Here is a 16,583-nt window from a genome sequence, read left to right on the forward strand (position 1 = left end):
ATGTATTGCAACATACTGGAAGCAAATAAATAAGCGAAAGTGTTTTAACCGATGAAAACTGTGAACGCTTAGCTAACTGCCAATAGCAGTAACAACTGAACTGTTTACCCATACTTTTGCAACAGCAAATGCACTGCAGTGTCATCCAAATGCTTAAAGGTCACTCAGTCTTGCCAAGGTGGTTCTTTTTTAGATTGCAGATATTTGCCTAACTTTTTGGTTGGTTTGCATGCTATGTCAATGCTGTGTTTTATTAACACTTTGTTAATGGTGATAACTGATAGTTCTCTGATTTTCTGAGTGGTACCACTGAACGTTGCATACAGTTCACCAGGGGAACAGGTAGAGAGTCAAATGTACAGATACTCAGGAACTGAAGTGATTGTAGTGGACAAAGTTTACAGGAAAACCTCTCTTGCAGATAGGTGTTTGTAGGAAAATTGCAATCTCCATGCTAAGCAGAAGAGAAAAATAATCAGTCCATCAAGGGACTGGGCTAAAAGAATCTGAGAGACAAAGTAATCTGAGGGAGATCTAAATTACAAAATAAGAAAATAACTAGCTACGTAAATGCTTTCCTCTCATTTGTGAAAACTATCATTGATCATATTAGCATATTACCAGAACATTTGAAAAATGCAGTATGATGCAGTACTCAAATTGACAAAAGAGGATACAAATACTAACATTCCACGAAAGATCAGAATGATTTGCACATGCAGTCAGTTAAACACTGATGAGCCGAAACATTTTGATCACTGCCATCCACGAAATTGAGTGCTGCGTGATGACCTTGCTGGCATGTGATGTGATAAATAAAGTACATAATCAGAGCAGACACACGAGGAGAATCATTGTGGTTAGTGATGATATCGACTGCAGACAACCACCACAAAACGTCCTCCATCTCGCAGACAAATGCATGGGGAAGCTGGATTACCCAATAATGATAGCATCTTCCAGTAGCATAACTGTCATGTTACAATGCCAGAATCATACTTCCATGATTTGAGGAGTATGATGTATTGTCCACCAAATTTGCCCATCTAAACTCTGTGGGAGGCACGGGATGCTACTGAGCATGAGATTCTTGCTGGCAAATCAGTCACCCATAATTCATGGGAATTATGTGACTTGTGAGTAGACATCTAGTACCACATACCTCTCAAAACTTACCAAGAACGTGTCAAATCCATGCAATGCAGAATTGTTGCTGTATTGCATTTGGAAGACGGGCCAACTCACTATTAAGCAAGTGGCTCACAATTGTACATTGAAATTTCTAAAAGAAACATTAATGTTATGAGCCATTGCCTACAAGTCAGTACAGATAATTTGTTAGCAGTGGACCATGGCAGGTGCCAGAGGACCACTAATTATGACTTTATGAGACTAAAATTGTGTGTAAGACAGTGTGTACTACTTATGAACTTCCAGAGAGGCCTAGGTAGAGACATGAGAATAGATTAACAGAAAAGTGGTAATACTTAAATTGAATATGTTCAGGTCCTTGGATTTCTGTTACATAATACCACCAGTTCTGCAAAATGAGCTCCCATCTAGTCTAAATTTGGCAAGCTTTGCCTGTGTTTTGGTTGTATCATAATGAGGTGGTCATTTTGGAGATACACATACAAACAGTAGCTACTCTTGCTATCTCCACAATCTCTGGTAATGTTTCCCGTGGGATTTTAGACAAAAGATTATACGGAAAATTGTAGCTAAGACCTTGGCTTAAGGTTCAGAATCCATAAGTCATCAGAGAAGTATAGTTAATGCTGTTCCACATTGCTTGGCATTCAGCCTTCCAAAAATCTTTACACTGCTCTGAAAATCTGGAAAAGGCACATGATTTCATCACAATAATAAAAACTCGTTGCATGTGCTATTTTGTAACTGGTTTTGTACAGACTGTGTACAGTTAATTATATTGTGCATAATAAAATAATAATACTTGTAATATAGTAAGTAATGTTCATTGTACCTATGGTCTGTAGATGAAAATACTGGTACCACTCTAAAATACTCCTTAGGATATATTTTAGAGAGGTTTGATATGGTAATAATTGTACTAATATGGCAAATATTGTGCCCATGTAGGATGAGCGGGAGACCCAAGTCCAGACATACAGTGAGGAAGTTTCTTCGCCAAGCAGACCGCAAGATGGGGAAACTGTGGAAATGGTTGGTGAATTAGATCCACAAACAGGAATTTATTCTGTGCATCCATCACACATGCCAGTGAAAGGTAAGAAATGGTTGTCACTTTATGCACATACAAAGAAGTCTCTGAGGACACTTACAGGAAGAAGATTTGTATTAACTGTAGTAGTCTGTGGAAAACTGTAGCTGCCATCACATAACAACAGATTCATTTCTTTTATTTTTAAATTCATCCTGATTGCATGGTAAAATGTTATCTGGTTCCCTGTTCAGTGTCCCATTATTTTCAAGTACATGCCATTATGCCAAGACATTATACGTATACAAGATTATGAGAGGACTCAAAAGTCTAGAAACAAAGAAAGAATGTTTCTGTGCCAAGCAGAAGGCAAAGGGAGGAAACGTGAACTGTTAAGTTAAGGCACTGGCAAAAGGTGGTAAATATAAAACATGCCCCCTCCATGAACCATGGACCTTGCCATTGGTGGGGAGGGTTGCGTGCCTTAGCAATACAGATAGCCGTACCGTAGGTGCAACTACAACGGAGGGGTATCTGTTGAGAGGCCAGACAAACGTGAGGTTCCTGAAGAGGGGCATCAACCTTTTCAGTAGTTGGAGGGGCAACAGTCTGGATGATTGACTGATCTGGCCTTGTAACACTAACCAAAACAGCCTTGCTGTGCTGGTACTCAAATGGCTGAAAGCAAGGGGAAACTACAGCCGTAATTTTTCCTGAGGGCATGCAGCTTTACTGTATGGTTAAATGATGATTGCATCCTCTTGGATAAAATATTCCAGAGGTAAAATAGTCCCCCATTTGGATCTCCAGGCGGGGACTACTCAGGAGGACGTTGTTATCAAGAGAAAGAAAACTGGCATTCTACGGATTAGAGCGTGAAATGTCAGATCCCTTAATCGGGCAGGTAGGTTAGAAAATTTAAAAAGGGAAATGGATAGGTTAAATTTAGATATAGTGGGAATTAGTGAAGTTCAGTGGCAAGAGGAACAAGACTTCTGGTCAGATGAGTACAGGGTTATAAATACAAAATCAAATAGGGGTAATGCAGGAGTAGCTTTAATAATGAAGAGGAAAATAAGAATTCTGGTAAGCTACTACAAACAGCATAGTAAACGCATTATTGTGGCCAAGATAGATACGTAGCCCACGCCAACCACAGTAGCAAAAGTTTATATGCCAGCTAGTTCCGCAGATGACAAAGATATTGATGAAATGTATGATGAGATAAAAGAAATTATTCAGAGAGTGAAGGGAGACGAAAATTTAATAGTCATGGGTGACTGGAACTTGAGAGTAGGAAAAGAGAGAGAAGGAAACATAGTAGGTCAATATGGATTGGGGGTAAGAAATGAAAGAGGAAGCCGTCTGGTAGAATCTTGCACAGAGCATAACTTAATCATAGCTAACACTTGGTTCAAGAATCATAAAAGAAGGTTGTATACATGGAAGAATCCCGGAGATACTAAAAGGTATCAGATAGATTATATGATGGTAAAACAGAGATTTAGGAACCAGGTTTTATATTGTAAGACATTTCCAGGGGCAGATGTGGACTCTGACCACAATCTATCGGTTATGAACTGTACATTAAAACTGAAGAAACTTCATAAAGGTGGATATTTAAGGAGATGGGACCTGGATAAACTGACTAAACCAGAGGTTGTACAGAGTTTCAGGGAGAGCATAAGGGAAAAATTGACAGCAATCGGGGAAAGAAGTACAGTAGAAGATGAATGGGTAGCTCTGAGGGATGAAGTAGTGAAGGCAGCAGAGGATCAAGTAGGTAAAAAGACAAGGGCTAGTAGAACTCCATGGGTAACAGAAAAAATATTGAATTTAATTGATGAAAGGAGAAAATATAAAAATGCAGTAAATGAAGAATGCAAAAAGGAATACAAACGTCTCAAAAATGAGATCGACAGGAAGTGCAAAATCGCCAAGCAGGGATGGCTAGAGGACTTGTATTAATATCAAGAGCTCAGATGGAAACCCATTTATAACCAAAGAAGGGAAAGCTGAAAGGTGGAAGGAGTATATAGAGGGTCTATACAAGGGCAATGTACTTGAGGACAATATTATGGAAATGGAAGGGAATGTAGATGAAGATGAATTGCTACAAAATACTTACATGAATTCTTTACAGACAAATGGAAAAACTGGTAGAAGCCAACCTCGGGGAAGATCAGTTTGGATTCCATAGAAATATTGGAACACGTGAGGCAATACTGACTTATCTTAGAAGAAAGATTAAGGAAAGGCAAACCTACGTTTCTAGCATTTGTAGACTTAGAGAAAGCTTTTGACAATGTTGACTGGAATACTCTCTTTCAAATTCTAAAGGTGGCAAGGGTAAAATACAGGGAGCAGAAGGCTGTTTACAGTTTGTACAGAAACCAGATGGCAGTTATAAGAGTTGACGGGCATGAAAGGGAAGCACTGGTTGGGAAGGGAGTGAGACAGGGTTGTAGCCTCTCCCCAATGTTATTCAATCTGTATATTGAGCAAGCAGTAAAGGAAACAAAAGAAAAATTGGGAGTAGGTATTAAAATCCATGGTGAAGAAATAAAAACTTTGAGGTTCGCCAATGACATTGTAATTCTGTCAGAGACAGCAAAGGACTGGGAAGAGCAGTTGAACGGAATGGACAGTGTCTTGAAAGTAGGATATAAGATGAACATCAACAAAAACAAAATGATGATAATGGGATGTAGTTGAATTAAGTCGGGTACTGCTGTGGGAATTAGATTAGGAAATGAGACACTTAAAATAGTAAAGGAGTTTTGCTATTTGGGGAGCAAAATAACTGAACGTATGGAAGTAAAACATGGACAATAATTGGCTTGGACAAGAAGAGAATAGAAGCTTTCGAAATGTGGTGCTACAGAAGAATGCTGAAGGTTAGATTGGTAGATCACATAACTAATGAGGAGGTATTGAATAGAATTGGGGAGAAGAGGAGTTTGTGGCACAACTTGACGAGAAGAAGGGACCGGTTGGTAGGACATGTTCTGAGGCATCAAGGGATCACAAATTTAGCATTGGAGGGCAGCGTGGAGGGTAAAAATCGTAGAGGGAGACCAAGAGATGAATACACTAAACAGATTCAGAAGGATGTAGGTTGCTGTAGGTACTGGGAGATGAAGAAACTTGCACAGGATAGGGTAGCATGGAGAGCTGCATCAAACCAGTCTCAGGTCAGAAGACCACAACAACAACAACAACAACAACAACAACACTCTTGGAGAGTTCATGAAGGAGGGGGCGACATTCTGTATCTATCCCTCCAAGCTCTGATTTCCCTTAGTTTATTATGATGATTGTTTCTCCCTATGTAGGTTGGTGTCAACAGAATATTATGATGATTGTTTCTCCCTATGTAGGTTGGTGTCAACAGAATATTCTCGCATTCAGAGGAGAAGGGACTTGGCGGTTGAAACTTGGTAAAAAGATCCCGCCACGGTAAAAAAAATACCTCTGGTTTAATTATTTTTACCCCAAATCCTGTATCATGTATGTGACACACTCTCCCCTATTTATCGCAAATACAAAATGTGCTTCCCTTCTTTGAACTTTCTCGATGTACTCCATCAATCCTGTGTGGTAAGGACCCCACACTGCACAATGATACTTCAAAAGTGGAAGAACAAGCTTAGTGTAAGCAATCTATTTAGTAGGTTTGTTGCATGTTCTAAGTGTTCTGCCCATAAAATGCAATCTTTGGTTCGTCTTGTCCATAATATTTTCTATATATTCTTTCCAATTTAAGGTATTTGCATTTGTAATTCCTAGATATTTAGTTGAATTTAGGCCTTTAGATTTCATTGATTTTTTCTTGTAATCAAAGTTTAACGGATTCCTTTTAGCACTCGTATGGATGACCTCATACTTTTCATTATTTAGGTCAACTGCCAATTATTGCACCATACAGATATCATATCTAAATCATTTTACAATTGATTTTGATCTTACTAGACAATAAACGACAGCTTCATTTGCAAACAACCTAAGACGGCTGCTCAGATTGTCTCCTAAATCATTTATAAGGATACGGAGTGGCAGGGTACCTATAACACTACCTAGGAGGATGTCAGAAATCACTTCTGTTTTACTTGATGACTTTCCATCAGTTACCATGAACTCACCTCTGTAACAGGAAATCACAAATTCAGTCGCATAACCACACAATTAGATTACAAGTCACTTGTGCTGTACAGTTCCATAAGTCTTCTGGAAATCCAGAAATATGGAATCAGCTTGAAATCCATTGCCAACAGCACTCAACACTTTATGTGAGTAAAGACCTACACTGAAACGCCAATTTTACATTTTTGTGCGGCCCAAACTTAAAAAATGCAAAACTGAGGAAATTGCAGAATCGAGAAAAATTTTAAAATCCCCCAAAATACAGCCAGAAACACATGTAATTGGCATATGTGATTAAAAATCACAATCCTCTCCATTACTTTGTACAAAATCTGTCTAAGTGAAAGAAATTAAATGTATAATGCAATTTTTTTAGAGTAATTTGTGGTAATGAACTTCATAAGTTCTTAAAGAATCACGGATGTGTAACAGCAAGTAAAAACCCATAAAAAAATTAAAATTGCTATGTTGGTACATGGTAATCGAGCTATTTTCTGACAGGCTACAACCAAAAATTATGCTTTCAAAACATGCATTTTTGGGAGATCATCCTTTGTGCTCACCCAGAAAAAAGGAAAAATTGATTAACATTTTGAATTAAACCATAAACATAAATGAAGATATCTGCTTAATGACATACTTTGTCGCCATTGGTGTTATTGTTCAGTGCTTCTCTTACAAGCCACATTCCATATGCTCAGCACCCTTAAAGTGTTCTTTTAGGCTTAACGAGAGGAACGGACTTGTATCAATGAGTTTGCTTTCCCAGTTGGAGTTACAAGCTTATTAGAAGTCAGCTTAGTGAATTTCTGTACGCAGTGTGTAAATTTGAAAGAAAGCTCAGGTGCTACAGTTTCGCTTCATGTCCTCTCAGTGGTGGATACAGAGAAACCTCAAGGAGGGGGTACTAAAGATTTCTTGAGCTACCTTTACATTTACTGTGATAAAAAATAATCAAGTCACATACAAAGTTTAAGAAAATTTTATGTTAACTTATTATACACATATACTACTACACTATTACTATTATTAATACTTCACAATCAACTGATCACTCTCACTCTTGACTAATCTTCACACTTGTAGTTGCTGCAACTAGAACTTTTTACTTATTCATTAGTCTCAATATATCTGCTTCTGAATATAAACTAGCTTCCTATTCAGCAAATAGTCCATATTTATAATGCTAAGTGTTCAAATTTCTCTGTACAAGAAAACAGTAGAATATGCACAACTTTTCTCAAACAAATGCCAGACAGAATAACATGTCAATATCACTATAATGGCCGCAACTTTTCTTGTATGTATGTATTACCTATCTATGTGCCAGACAGAAATGAATAAAATACGATGACGCAGACGCACATGCTACATAGGAAAGCACAACTAATCGATAACTCAATTCAGCCGAGTCGACTGACGAAAGAAACGAACAAATAGTGTGAGAGCTGACTGGTGGGGGCAGCGCAACTGGCAATGCAGGTGAGCCACAAGGGGCGGGGGTTGGGGGGGGGGGGGGGGGCAACACGCACCCTGCTCACCCCTCATATGTATCTGCCACTGTGTCCTCTATCATTGCTGCCAAACTTTATGATCTACAGCACATAGTGTGCGTGATGCAAATTACATACATGAGCAGCGTATATAGTTGTTGCAACGGTATCATGTCAGACTTGAACATAAAAATCTTTAAATGTGCTATCACAAAACTCTTGTACGATTTCCGTGTGGAATCTCTGTCATAGCACCTTATCTGTAGGAAAAGTATATTTTCAGCACTTCACAAAATGCATTCACCCCTACCAACACTCCTGCCACTAAGGGTCATTCCCCCTCTCCACACATCCAGGAGACAAGCTCATTTTACGTGTGTTAGTGTAGTGTAGTGACTGCACTGGCTATTGGGTGACTTAACAAGTCGCAAGCCAATAAGAGTCGACTAGCCGAAAATGTGTGACATTTCCTCGATTATGACTGAGTATGTTCTTTGACACTTAGTGTTTGAATCAAAAAGGTTGACAGTTGCTATCGTTGCTGAATACAGTACATCAGAAATACATATAGAAAAGTGAGACTGAGTTATAAATGGCACAAGGAAAGGTGGTGGCCAGACCCCTTCATCATGTATAGGTGTTGTCTGGAACACTTTGCAGCAACTGTCTTGTTTATCCATTAATGCTGCATCCTAACAGTAGTTGTATCACAGTTGCGGGATGAAGCTAAATGTTGCAAGTTGCATTGGCAACACTGAACGTGAATTATGTCAGCATTTAGCTCTCTCACATCTCCCCTCTCCACAACAGCCTAAAATATTCCCTTAACTCCGCCACTGTGCACAGTGTAAAACCATCTTTCTTTTGTGGTTATAACTCGTTCGGCCACATCAAATATCAATAAGAAGAAAATGGGTGAAGTCAAGCGAGACGTTGAGTAAAAACTTGGACTCCAGGTAACCCTTACTAGGAAGCAAGGTAAAATTGGGGAATTTTTTGCACTGATCCTATGGGTTTATCACAGAGTCTACGAGTTTATGGTGTAGAATTACAGAAAATGTAAAATGGAGAATGTAAAATCGAAATTCCACTGTAGTTGTGTTTCACCAGAATAATGTTTTCTAAATCCATGTTGACTGTGTGTCAATAGACCATCCTTTCTGAGGTAATTCTTATCATTTGAACACAATATATGTTCTAGAATCCTGCTGCATATTTTTAGCAACTCTACTTTAGCAGTACTGTCATCAATTTTATTTCCATGCTATTGTGCAGAGAAGGCTTTGATTGTGTTGTGCCATTTTTGAGACAAAGTTTCATTGTGAAAACTATTATAAGAATCTCACATTGAAGTCCGAACTAAATTTTGGGCTTCTGTAAAAGATCGCCAGTCTTGGGGATTTCTCATTCATTTAAATTTGGCATGCTTTTTTTGTTTCTGCAACAGCATTCTGACCTGTTTTGTGTACTATGGAGGATCAGCTCCATCATTTGTTAATGTATTTGTTGTAAATCTGTCAATTACTGTTTATAGTATTTCTCTGAATTCAAGCCACATATGGTCTGTACTTACATAATTGGTTTGGAAAGAGTGGAGATGCATTTTTGAGTAGGTATATTTTTGTTTGTTTTTTGTCAATTTGGGAGTTATGATATTCAGTCTCGCTACGACAGCCCTGTGTTCACTATTTCCTGTATCCGTTTTTATGTTCATTGTTAGCTCAGGATTCTTGAGCTTTTAGTGTTGTGTTCCATATTGTGGGCCAAAGGTCTTTTACAACCTTGCATCAGAGCTACAGCCAGTAAAAATGGAATTTCTGCAGATTCAAAAGGAAAAGGCCTTATTAGCCAGTCTCACACATTATCTGATTGTACTGTTTAATGGATTAAAGATTAATAGCTAACAAAACTTATCACAACCATTTTTATTACAGCATATAAATAACTATTAATCTTGAATCAATATCATTGTTGTCATGTAAATAAACTGAGAAATTAGAAACTTTCTTTTTTCAAAATAGCAACATTCATGCTAAATTATAGTAGTTTAATGAAAGTTAATTATTATCTTAATGTAGAGAATTGGCTTCTAGCATCTAATTTTCCTCGTTAACTTAGAACCAATTCATTCCATGTTCCTAAAGATTCTGCTACGTGATGGTATATACAGAACTTGAATGAGAGTAGGAAATGCTAGTGTTTCACTAAAGTGTTAGAAACTGTACATAACACTATAAAATACTGACAAGCCAAAATGTTATGGTCACCTGCTTAATGTTGGTCCATCTCTGGAATGCAGTAAAACAACAGTTCTGCATGGGATGTATTAAGTTTTCATAGTATGTGGTACCAGATGCCTACGCACAGGCCATGCATTTCCAGTAAAGTTACAGGCCTGTGGTTTGTGAAGCTGGCACCCAATATCAACCCAATCAGGCAAATTTGGTGACCAAGACATCAGTGTGATTTCACAACCGTGCTCCACAAACCACTGTAGCATGATTCTGGGCTTGTCATATGAACAGTTGTCCTGCTGGAAGATTATATTGCTGTTGGGGAAGACACTAAGCTTGAAGGGATGCAGTTAGTCTATAATAATAATCACATAGGCCACAGTTGTCATGACACCTTTGATTACTACCACAGATCCCATTGAATCACCAGTGAAAGTGCCCCACAATACTGTACTCGCTGGCCTCCATTCATGGCATAGTGCTAGTTTCAATAAGCTGTTTGCCTGTATGATTGAGTATCCAGACACGGCCACTGACCTGATGTAACGAGATATGTAACTCATCCGACCAGACAACACGTTTGCATCAATCCATGGTCCAGTCTTGAAGATCCTGTGTCCACAGCAATAATAACTGATGATGTCATTGAGTACACATGGGAATATGTAGTGATCTTGTGCTGTCCCATGTTCAGCAATGTTTACTGAGTGGTTTGCTCCCAAAAACTTGTGCTTGCACATCACATTTACCACAGATCGCAGCCTGTGCTGTGTTACAGATTGGGCAAGCAGAGACATACATGTCAAATACCTTATGACCTACCCATGGTTGCGTGCAAATAGCTGACCAACTTTGCCATTCCGAGGTGCTCATTCTGAGGCACCAGGCCGTATAAAAGTCTACATCATGTCTAAATCACTTTTATTAGTGTATTTCCCCTTTTGGAGCTCATACCTTAATTGGAATGATTCTACATTCATCCCTGCATCCCTTGTGTACTTTCCATACCACATCATCATGTGTCTGCAACACCACCAGGAGGCATTAGTCATTAGCACATGTCGCAGTCGTAGCAACTTATGCAGCATTATTATTTGTGTCTGAAAAAATGAAGAGGTGCAAGTGGGAAATCACTAACATTAAAATTTTTTTGAAAATTGCTGGAAGAAAACTGTTGAAAACTGGAGCTGAGAACTAATTTTCAGGCTCGACACAAAGAGTAAGAGAGTGTTTGTTGCATAAGTGGCTAATAACATATGTGTTGCCTTTTTAAGAAAATCCCATTATAATGTCTGCAGGAGACAAAATTTCAACTTGTATTTTCATTTAATTATGAATGCCCTGCTAATTAAAAATTTTATTTTCAAAGGAAATCATGAGTGTTCTGGAGACTCTGCGGAAGCTTCTGAGGATACAGTACCAAAGTCTAGTTCAAAGACAATGGACATCTTTAGTACAGCAATAGCCTCTGCAAACATAGATTTGGAAACATTCAGTTATAATGAAGGTGAGATTATCATTGTGGCAGCAGGAACATGAGCAAAAGTTTCTAGAACTCATTGTTTGGGCTTTTTACATTTATGTTTTACCCTCATGTGCATGGAATAGCTCTCCTGATTGCCTTGGATTGTTTGCAGCATATGTTGATTTAAGTTTGTATCTGGTAGCTGTAATATGGCAATCTGTAACAATGGTGTGCTTTTGTCATTAGTTTTTTTTGTAAATAGCCATGAACTTCATCTTTTTATATTATTGATGGAATAATTTCATATTCCATAATTATAATACATCCCTTAATTTAAAAACAATAAAATTAGTTGCTATTTGCAGTCCTTTGTTTTATACTTAAGTCACTATTTTCTATGTGTACAATTTTATAGAAACGACAGTTGTAAGTTAAGTGTAGTTTCTTCTTCAAATTCCACTACTATGTTGTGATGCTTTTCTGTCATATGCATTGGTAATTGTAGTATTTTACACTGTCACAGTATTGCTGAAACACTTTATAAAATGAAGTATGCCTGTTCTTGGTATTGTGAGGTAGTGTAGCCCTATCACAGGAGTGGGCAATAGTTTTGGCTCGGGGGCCACTTTGTGGAAGCAGTGGTGAGTGGAGGACCACAACTTTTAAAATTATATCTTTTTGCATTTCAAAAAAGTTATAAATTGTTTCATAAATATTCTGGCTGTCTTGGTGCGCCATGCAAAAACCATTAGCAGGCCACATGTGGCCTGTGGGCCGCTATTTGCCTACACCTCTTCCATTTTATTGCAGTGTTTTATGACTGATCATAGAAACTGTAACAATTTTGTGTAGTATCCTTGATAAGTGGATTATTACTTGACTGAATTAAAATAATTGTGTGGATTTTATACTCATATGTTTCAAAGAAATGCAATGTACAAATTAATTTTATATTATTATAAAAGTGTTAAGAATATGTCAGAGACTTTGTTATACAGCAGAGAAATAGTTGTTTCATTTGATAAGTTCCTGAAGTTTGTCCTCAGCGGTAGTAGTAAAATGTTTTGTACGATGGGTAATTATTAGCATTGCAGATGTGTTCCTCACTAAATCGCAGAACTATATGTGAATATATAAGGAGTTGTCAATGCCTCTGTAAATGAATCATAAGTATAACAACTTAATTCATGCAAATCCTAGTTCACCATACATGCAGAAATGTTACTCAGTTAATGGAAGTCAGTGTGCCAAAGAGTCCCAAGTACACTGAATTTATTTGGGCATTTGCAACTTGATTCTGTTAGTGCTACCTTTTTACTCTTCTTTGCTAACTGTGAGGTAGTGTATATATAACAGAAATGACAGGAGTTTTGGGTCATGAGGCTGTTACAGTACATGGAGGCAAAAAATATCTTCAAGGTTTTACAATCTCCATCATACACAACCATATTCTTTACCATCATCAAGCAACCAATTGCAAGTCTGATGCCCCAACGAAAATGTCCAGAGCAGGTGCTAGCACATCTACACTCCTGCAGCAACCAGTAACCAAGTATTATACTTCAATGCAAACTCCCAGTGCAGATGCTAGCACATCCACCTTTGCTTGTACAGGGTGGCGCAGATGGATCGGGTGGTTTTAAAATACTTGTCAAACTGTCAATTGTAAAGGTATTGGATTGAAATAAAGTGCAAAATGTGTAGTTACAATGGAAGTTTATTAACAAAAAAATAGTAATGTTAGTTTTTAAAAATTACATCCATCAAATGCCCTCCTTCTCGAGCGACGCATTCTTGGAGTCGGTCCTTAACGTTCCGCATTGCCCGCTCAAGCACATCACCAGGAATTGATGTGATTTCGGTGTGAATTGCTGCCTTCAACTCCTGAATGGTCCGGGGTTTGTTCATGTAGACCCTTGCTTTTAAATAGCCCCATAAGAAAAAGTCACATACCGTGAGGTCCGGCGAGCGAGGGGGCCAATGGACATCTCCATTACGGGAAATCAAACGGCCAGGGAACAGAGCGCGTACAGCTTGCATTGATATCCTAGCGGTATGTGCAGTTGCCCCGTCTTGTTGGAACCACATATTGCCCATGTCGTAATTGTTCTCTTCAAGTTGTGGGAGAAGAAAATCTTCAATCATGTTCACATAACGCTGCGAATTAACAGTAACCGCCTGCTCCCTTTCATTTTCAAAAAAGTAAGGACCAATTATCCCTACCTTAGAAACCCCACACCAAACCGTCACTTTGTCACTATGGAGAGGCCGTTGGTGTAGATCTCTTGGGTTAGTGTCGGCCCAGTAACGGCAATTTTGCTTGTTTACGTATCCGTTAATGTGAAAGTGAGCCTCGTCAGACATCATGATAATCAGGTTTACATCTTCCAATAACTCCAACATCTGTTGGCTAAACTGAAGCCTTTGAAGATGGTCTGTTGGGAGAATCTTCTGTACCAACAGGATTTTATAGGGGTGGAATTTCAGTTCTTCGTTAAGAATCCTTTGAAGGCTCCGACGTGACATTCCAAGAGCTTGAGCACGACGTCTCGTTGATCGACGTGGGCTCGCAGTGACATCGCGTCTCACACGCTCCACGTTCTCAGGCGTTGTTATTGTTGGCGGTCTAGGCGTCCATTTTGGAGCACATGAACCAGTAGTGCGGAAATTATGCACCCAACTCAATATCGTATCTCGCTTAGGAACACTACCGCGAGGTGGGATGTTGAAACGCCGGCGAAAGGCACGCGTCACAGCAACAATTGACTCGTTATTGCGTATGAACTCTTCCACTGCGAAAACACGATGCTCAACGGACCACGTAGCCATCGCGACTGACTGCCAGCCTGCAACTGAAACTTCCCGTCCCCCCCCACCACAGGACGAAGTCGCCGAACACCTGGCTCCCCCCCTCCAGACGTACAGTCCACTTCAAAACCACCCGATCCATCTGCGCCACCCTGTAGCTGCATCTGTCAAGACACTATTGGTCTACATACTGGCATTTCAACGACTGGCATTGAGTTTGAAGGAAAACCAGGTGACTTCTGTTCTAAAATGAACGCTGATCACAAGATACCTATGTCTACTTCTTCACCACTCTCCCTAAGAAAAGGGAAACCGTTGAGCTGGAAGACCATACCTAAAAATCGTGATGTTGAACCTCCTAACAATAATGCTTCAGTAACATCTGATGGGAGGGACCGTCTGATGGATATAGACATATGTTTGGGTAATCCACCAAGCCCATCTACCCCTCCTCCTAACATTTTGAACTCCTCTCCTAAGCACAGCATTTAGTGAGCATTAAACTTGGTAATTAAAATGGCGCTCATTCTTCAGTGGAATGCGAACACTTACAGGACACATTTAGAGGAATTAAAGCTGCTTGTATAAGAAAAGCCTACATGCTTAAGCCTTCAGGAGACATAGTTCAAAGCCACAGATAATTCTGTATTGCCATGATTTAATGTTCAAGGGAAGGATGACCTAATTGATGAATAAGCAAATAGTGGTTTAGCTGTGTACATCAGTGAAACACACTACTATTTGCCCATCACCCTCCCCACTGTTTTACAAGTGGCTGTAGGAGCAGTAAATGTGCCATATCGCCTTATAATATACATCCCACTGCAGGAACCTCTTTACAGCACAGCACTTACTGATCTCATGCAACAACTGCCCCATCCATTCCTGTTACTCAGTGACATCGATGCCTGCCATGTTCTCTGGGGCTCTTCTGTCATCTGCACCAGGGATCAGATAATTGAGAGGCGACTGGTGTCAGAGAATATCTGATTGCACCCATACCCCATTTTACGGCATAGATACAAACCACAAACATTGGTCGTAAAGCAGAATGCAGTATAACAAATTAATAATGTCATTAGAGCAGTTCCAACTTTTTGATAAAATAATATTGTCTTTTGTTCATAAAGAAAAATGCTTGGTTAGTAAATGAAGGTACAAAACAATATAATGATAAACATAAATCCAAAAAATAAAAATGTAAATTAAAAATTGTGTTGTATTTATACATATAATAAAAAGGGTTTAGAAACTGTTTTAATCTAATGACAAAGATTAACATAAGGAATCAATAAGCTATTGTATTCTGCCATCGCCACTTTCTGCTTTTTTGGGTTGGCCCGGTTTAAAATATTGGTGCAGAATTGTCTACTTCGCTTTGCTTTCTGTCTCTTTCAACAGTATTTTGTAATAGACAATGGATGAGTTTACTCCTTTAAACACTTTAGCACTGAATTCTTCATTGGGACCATTCTGAGGTAGGCTGTTCATTCCCTGCTCAATATAAGGAAGCACATTTGACAAGTTCTTATCAGTTATCTGTTGGCACACAGCAGGCTTTGTCTCTGGCTCGTCATCATGTGCTCGTTCTGTTTTGAACTGGATCAGTTCCTCATTTGAAAGAGGTTATCTGCCAGCACCTAGAAGGTCAGTCATATCATCTTCTTCCAAATCTTCAGAATGAAGATGGCCTCCTAAGTTTAATATGTCTTGTGGAGTATCTGAAGGAGAATCGCCTTTAGGTTCATTAATTTTAATGCATTCTAGCCAGATTCTTTCCAAGATTGGTGCACATCGGGACACTCCACTCACTGAGACATCAAATGCTCCTTAACCACAATAAATATGCATATTATTTACAATCTTGTTGACAACTAGCTGTATCCATCCATAGTTTGTTGTGGTTCAGTCTGCTTAAATGGAAAAGAAAGAAAAGATAAAGTACACATTTTTAATATGTGTAGGAATTAGATATATGTCCTAATCCCATTCCCTCCCATTCTGTACTAGTAGTCTAATCATAAACCAATAAGCCATAAATAAAACTTACCTGTTTCCTAAAACCGTTTCGGTAATGTATATGTTAAAAAGTGAATAGCTTATATGTGTCTTAACATTTATTACCATAATGTGTAAAAATTTGAACTAAATCAAAAGATGCTTTTGAGATATTTAGTAACAATGTTTCCCCCTTTATGTTTATGTAAAGAAAGTTCTGATTAAGAATTACAAATTACTTAGGTATAAAGGAGACGACT

General features: G+C 38.7%; 1 protein-coding gene across 3 annotated transcripts in view; it reads left to right on the forward strand.

Annotated features, from left to right (window-relative positions):
* Positions 1-16,583, forward strand: part of LOC126457099 (BRCA2-interacting transcriptional repressor EMSY-like) — a 320,327-nt gene that overhangs the window by 229,701 nt on the left and 74,043 nt on the right. For all 3 annotated transcript variants that reach the window (XM_050093126.1, XM_050093127.1, XM_050093128.1), the window contains 2 exons: positions 2,101-2,248; positions 11,422-11,559. In XM_050093126.1, the coding sequence (XP_049949083.1) occupies positions 2,101-2,248; positions 11,422-11,559 (286 nt within the window). The remainder of the gene's footprint in view (positions 1-2,100; positions 2,249-11,421; positions 11,560-16,583) is intronic.

This window comes from Schistocerca serialis, chromosome 2 (assembly GCF_023864345.2).
Source record: "Schistocerca serialis cubense isolate TAMUIC-IGC-003099 chromosome 2, iqSchSeri2.2, whole genome shotgun sequence".
Taxonomy (NCBI): Eukaryota; Metazoa; Arthropoda; class Insecta; order Orthoptera; family Acrididae; genus Schistocerca; species Schistocerca serialis.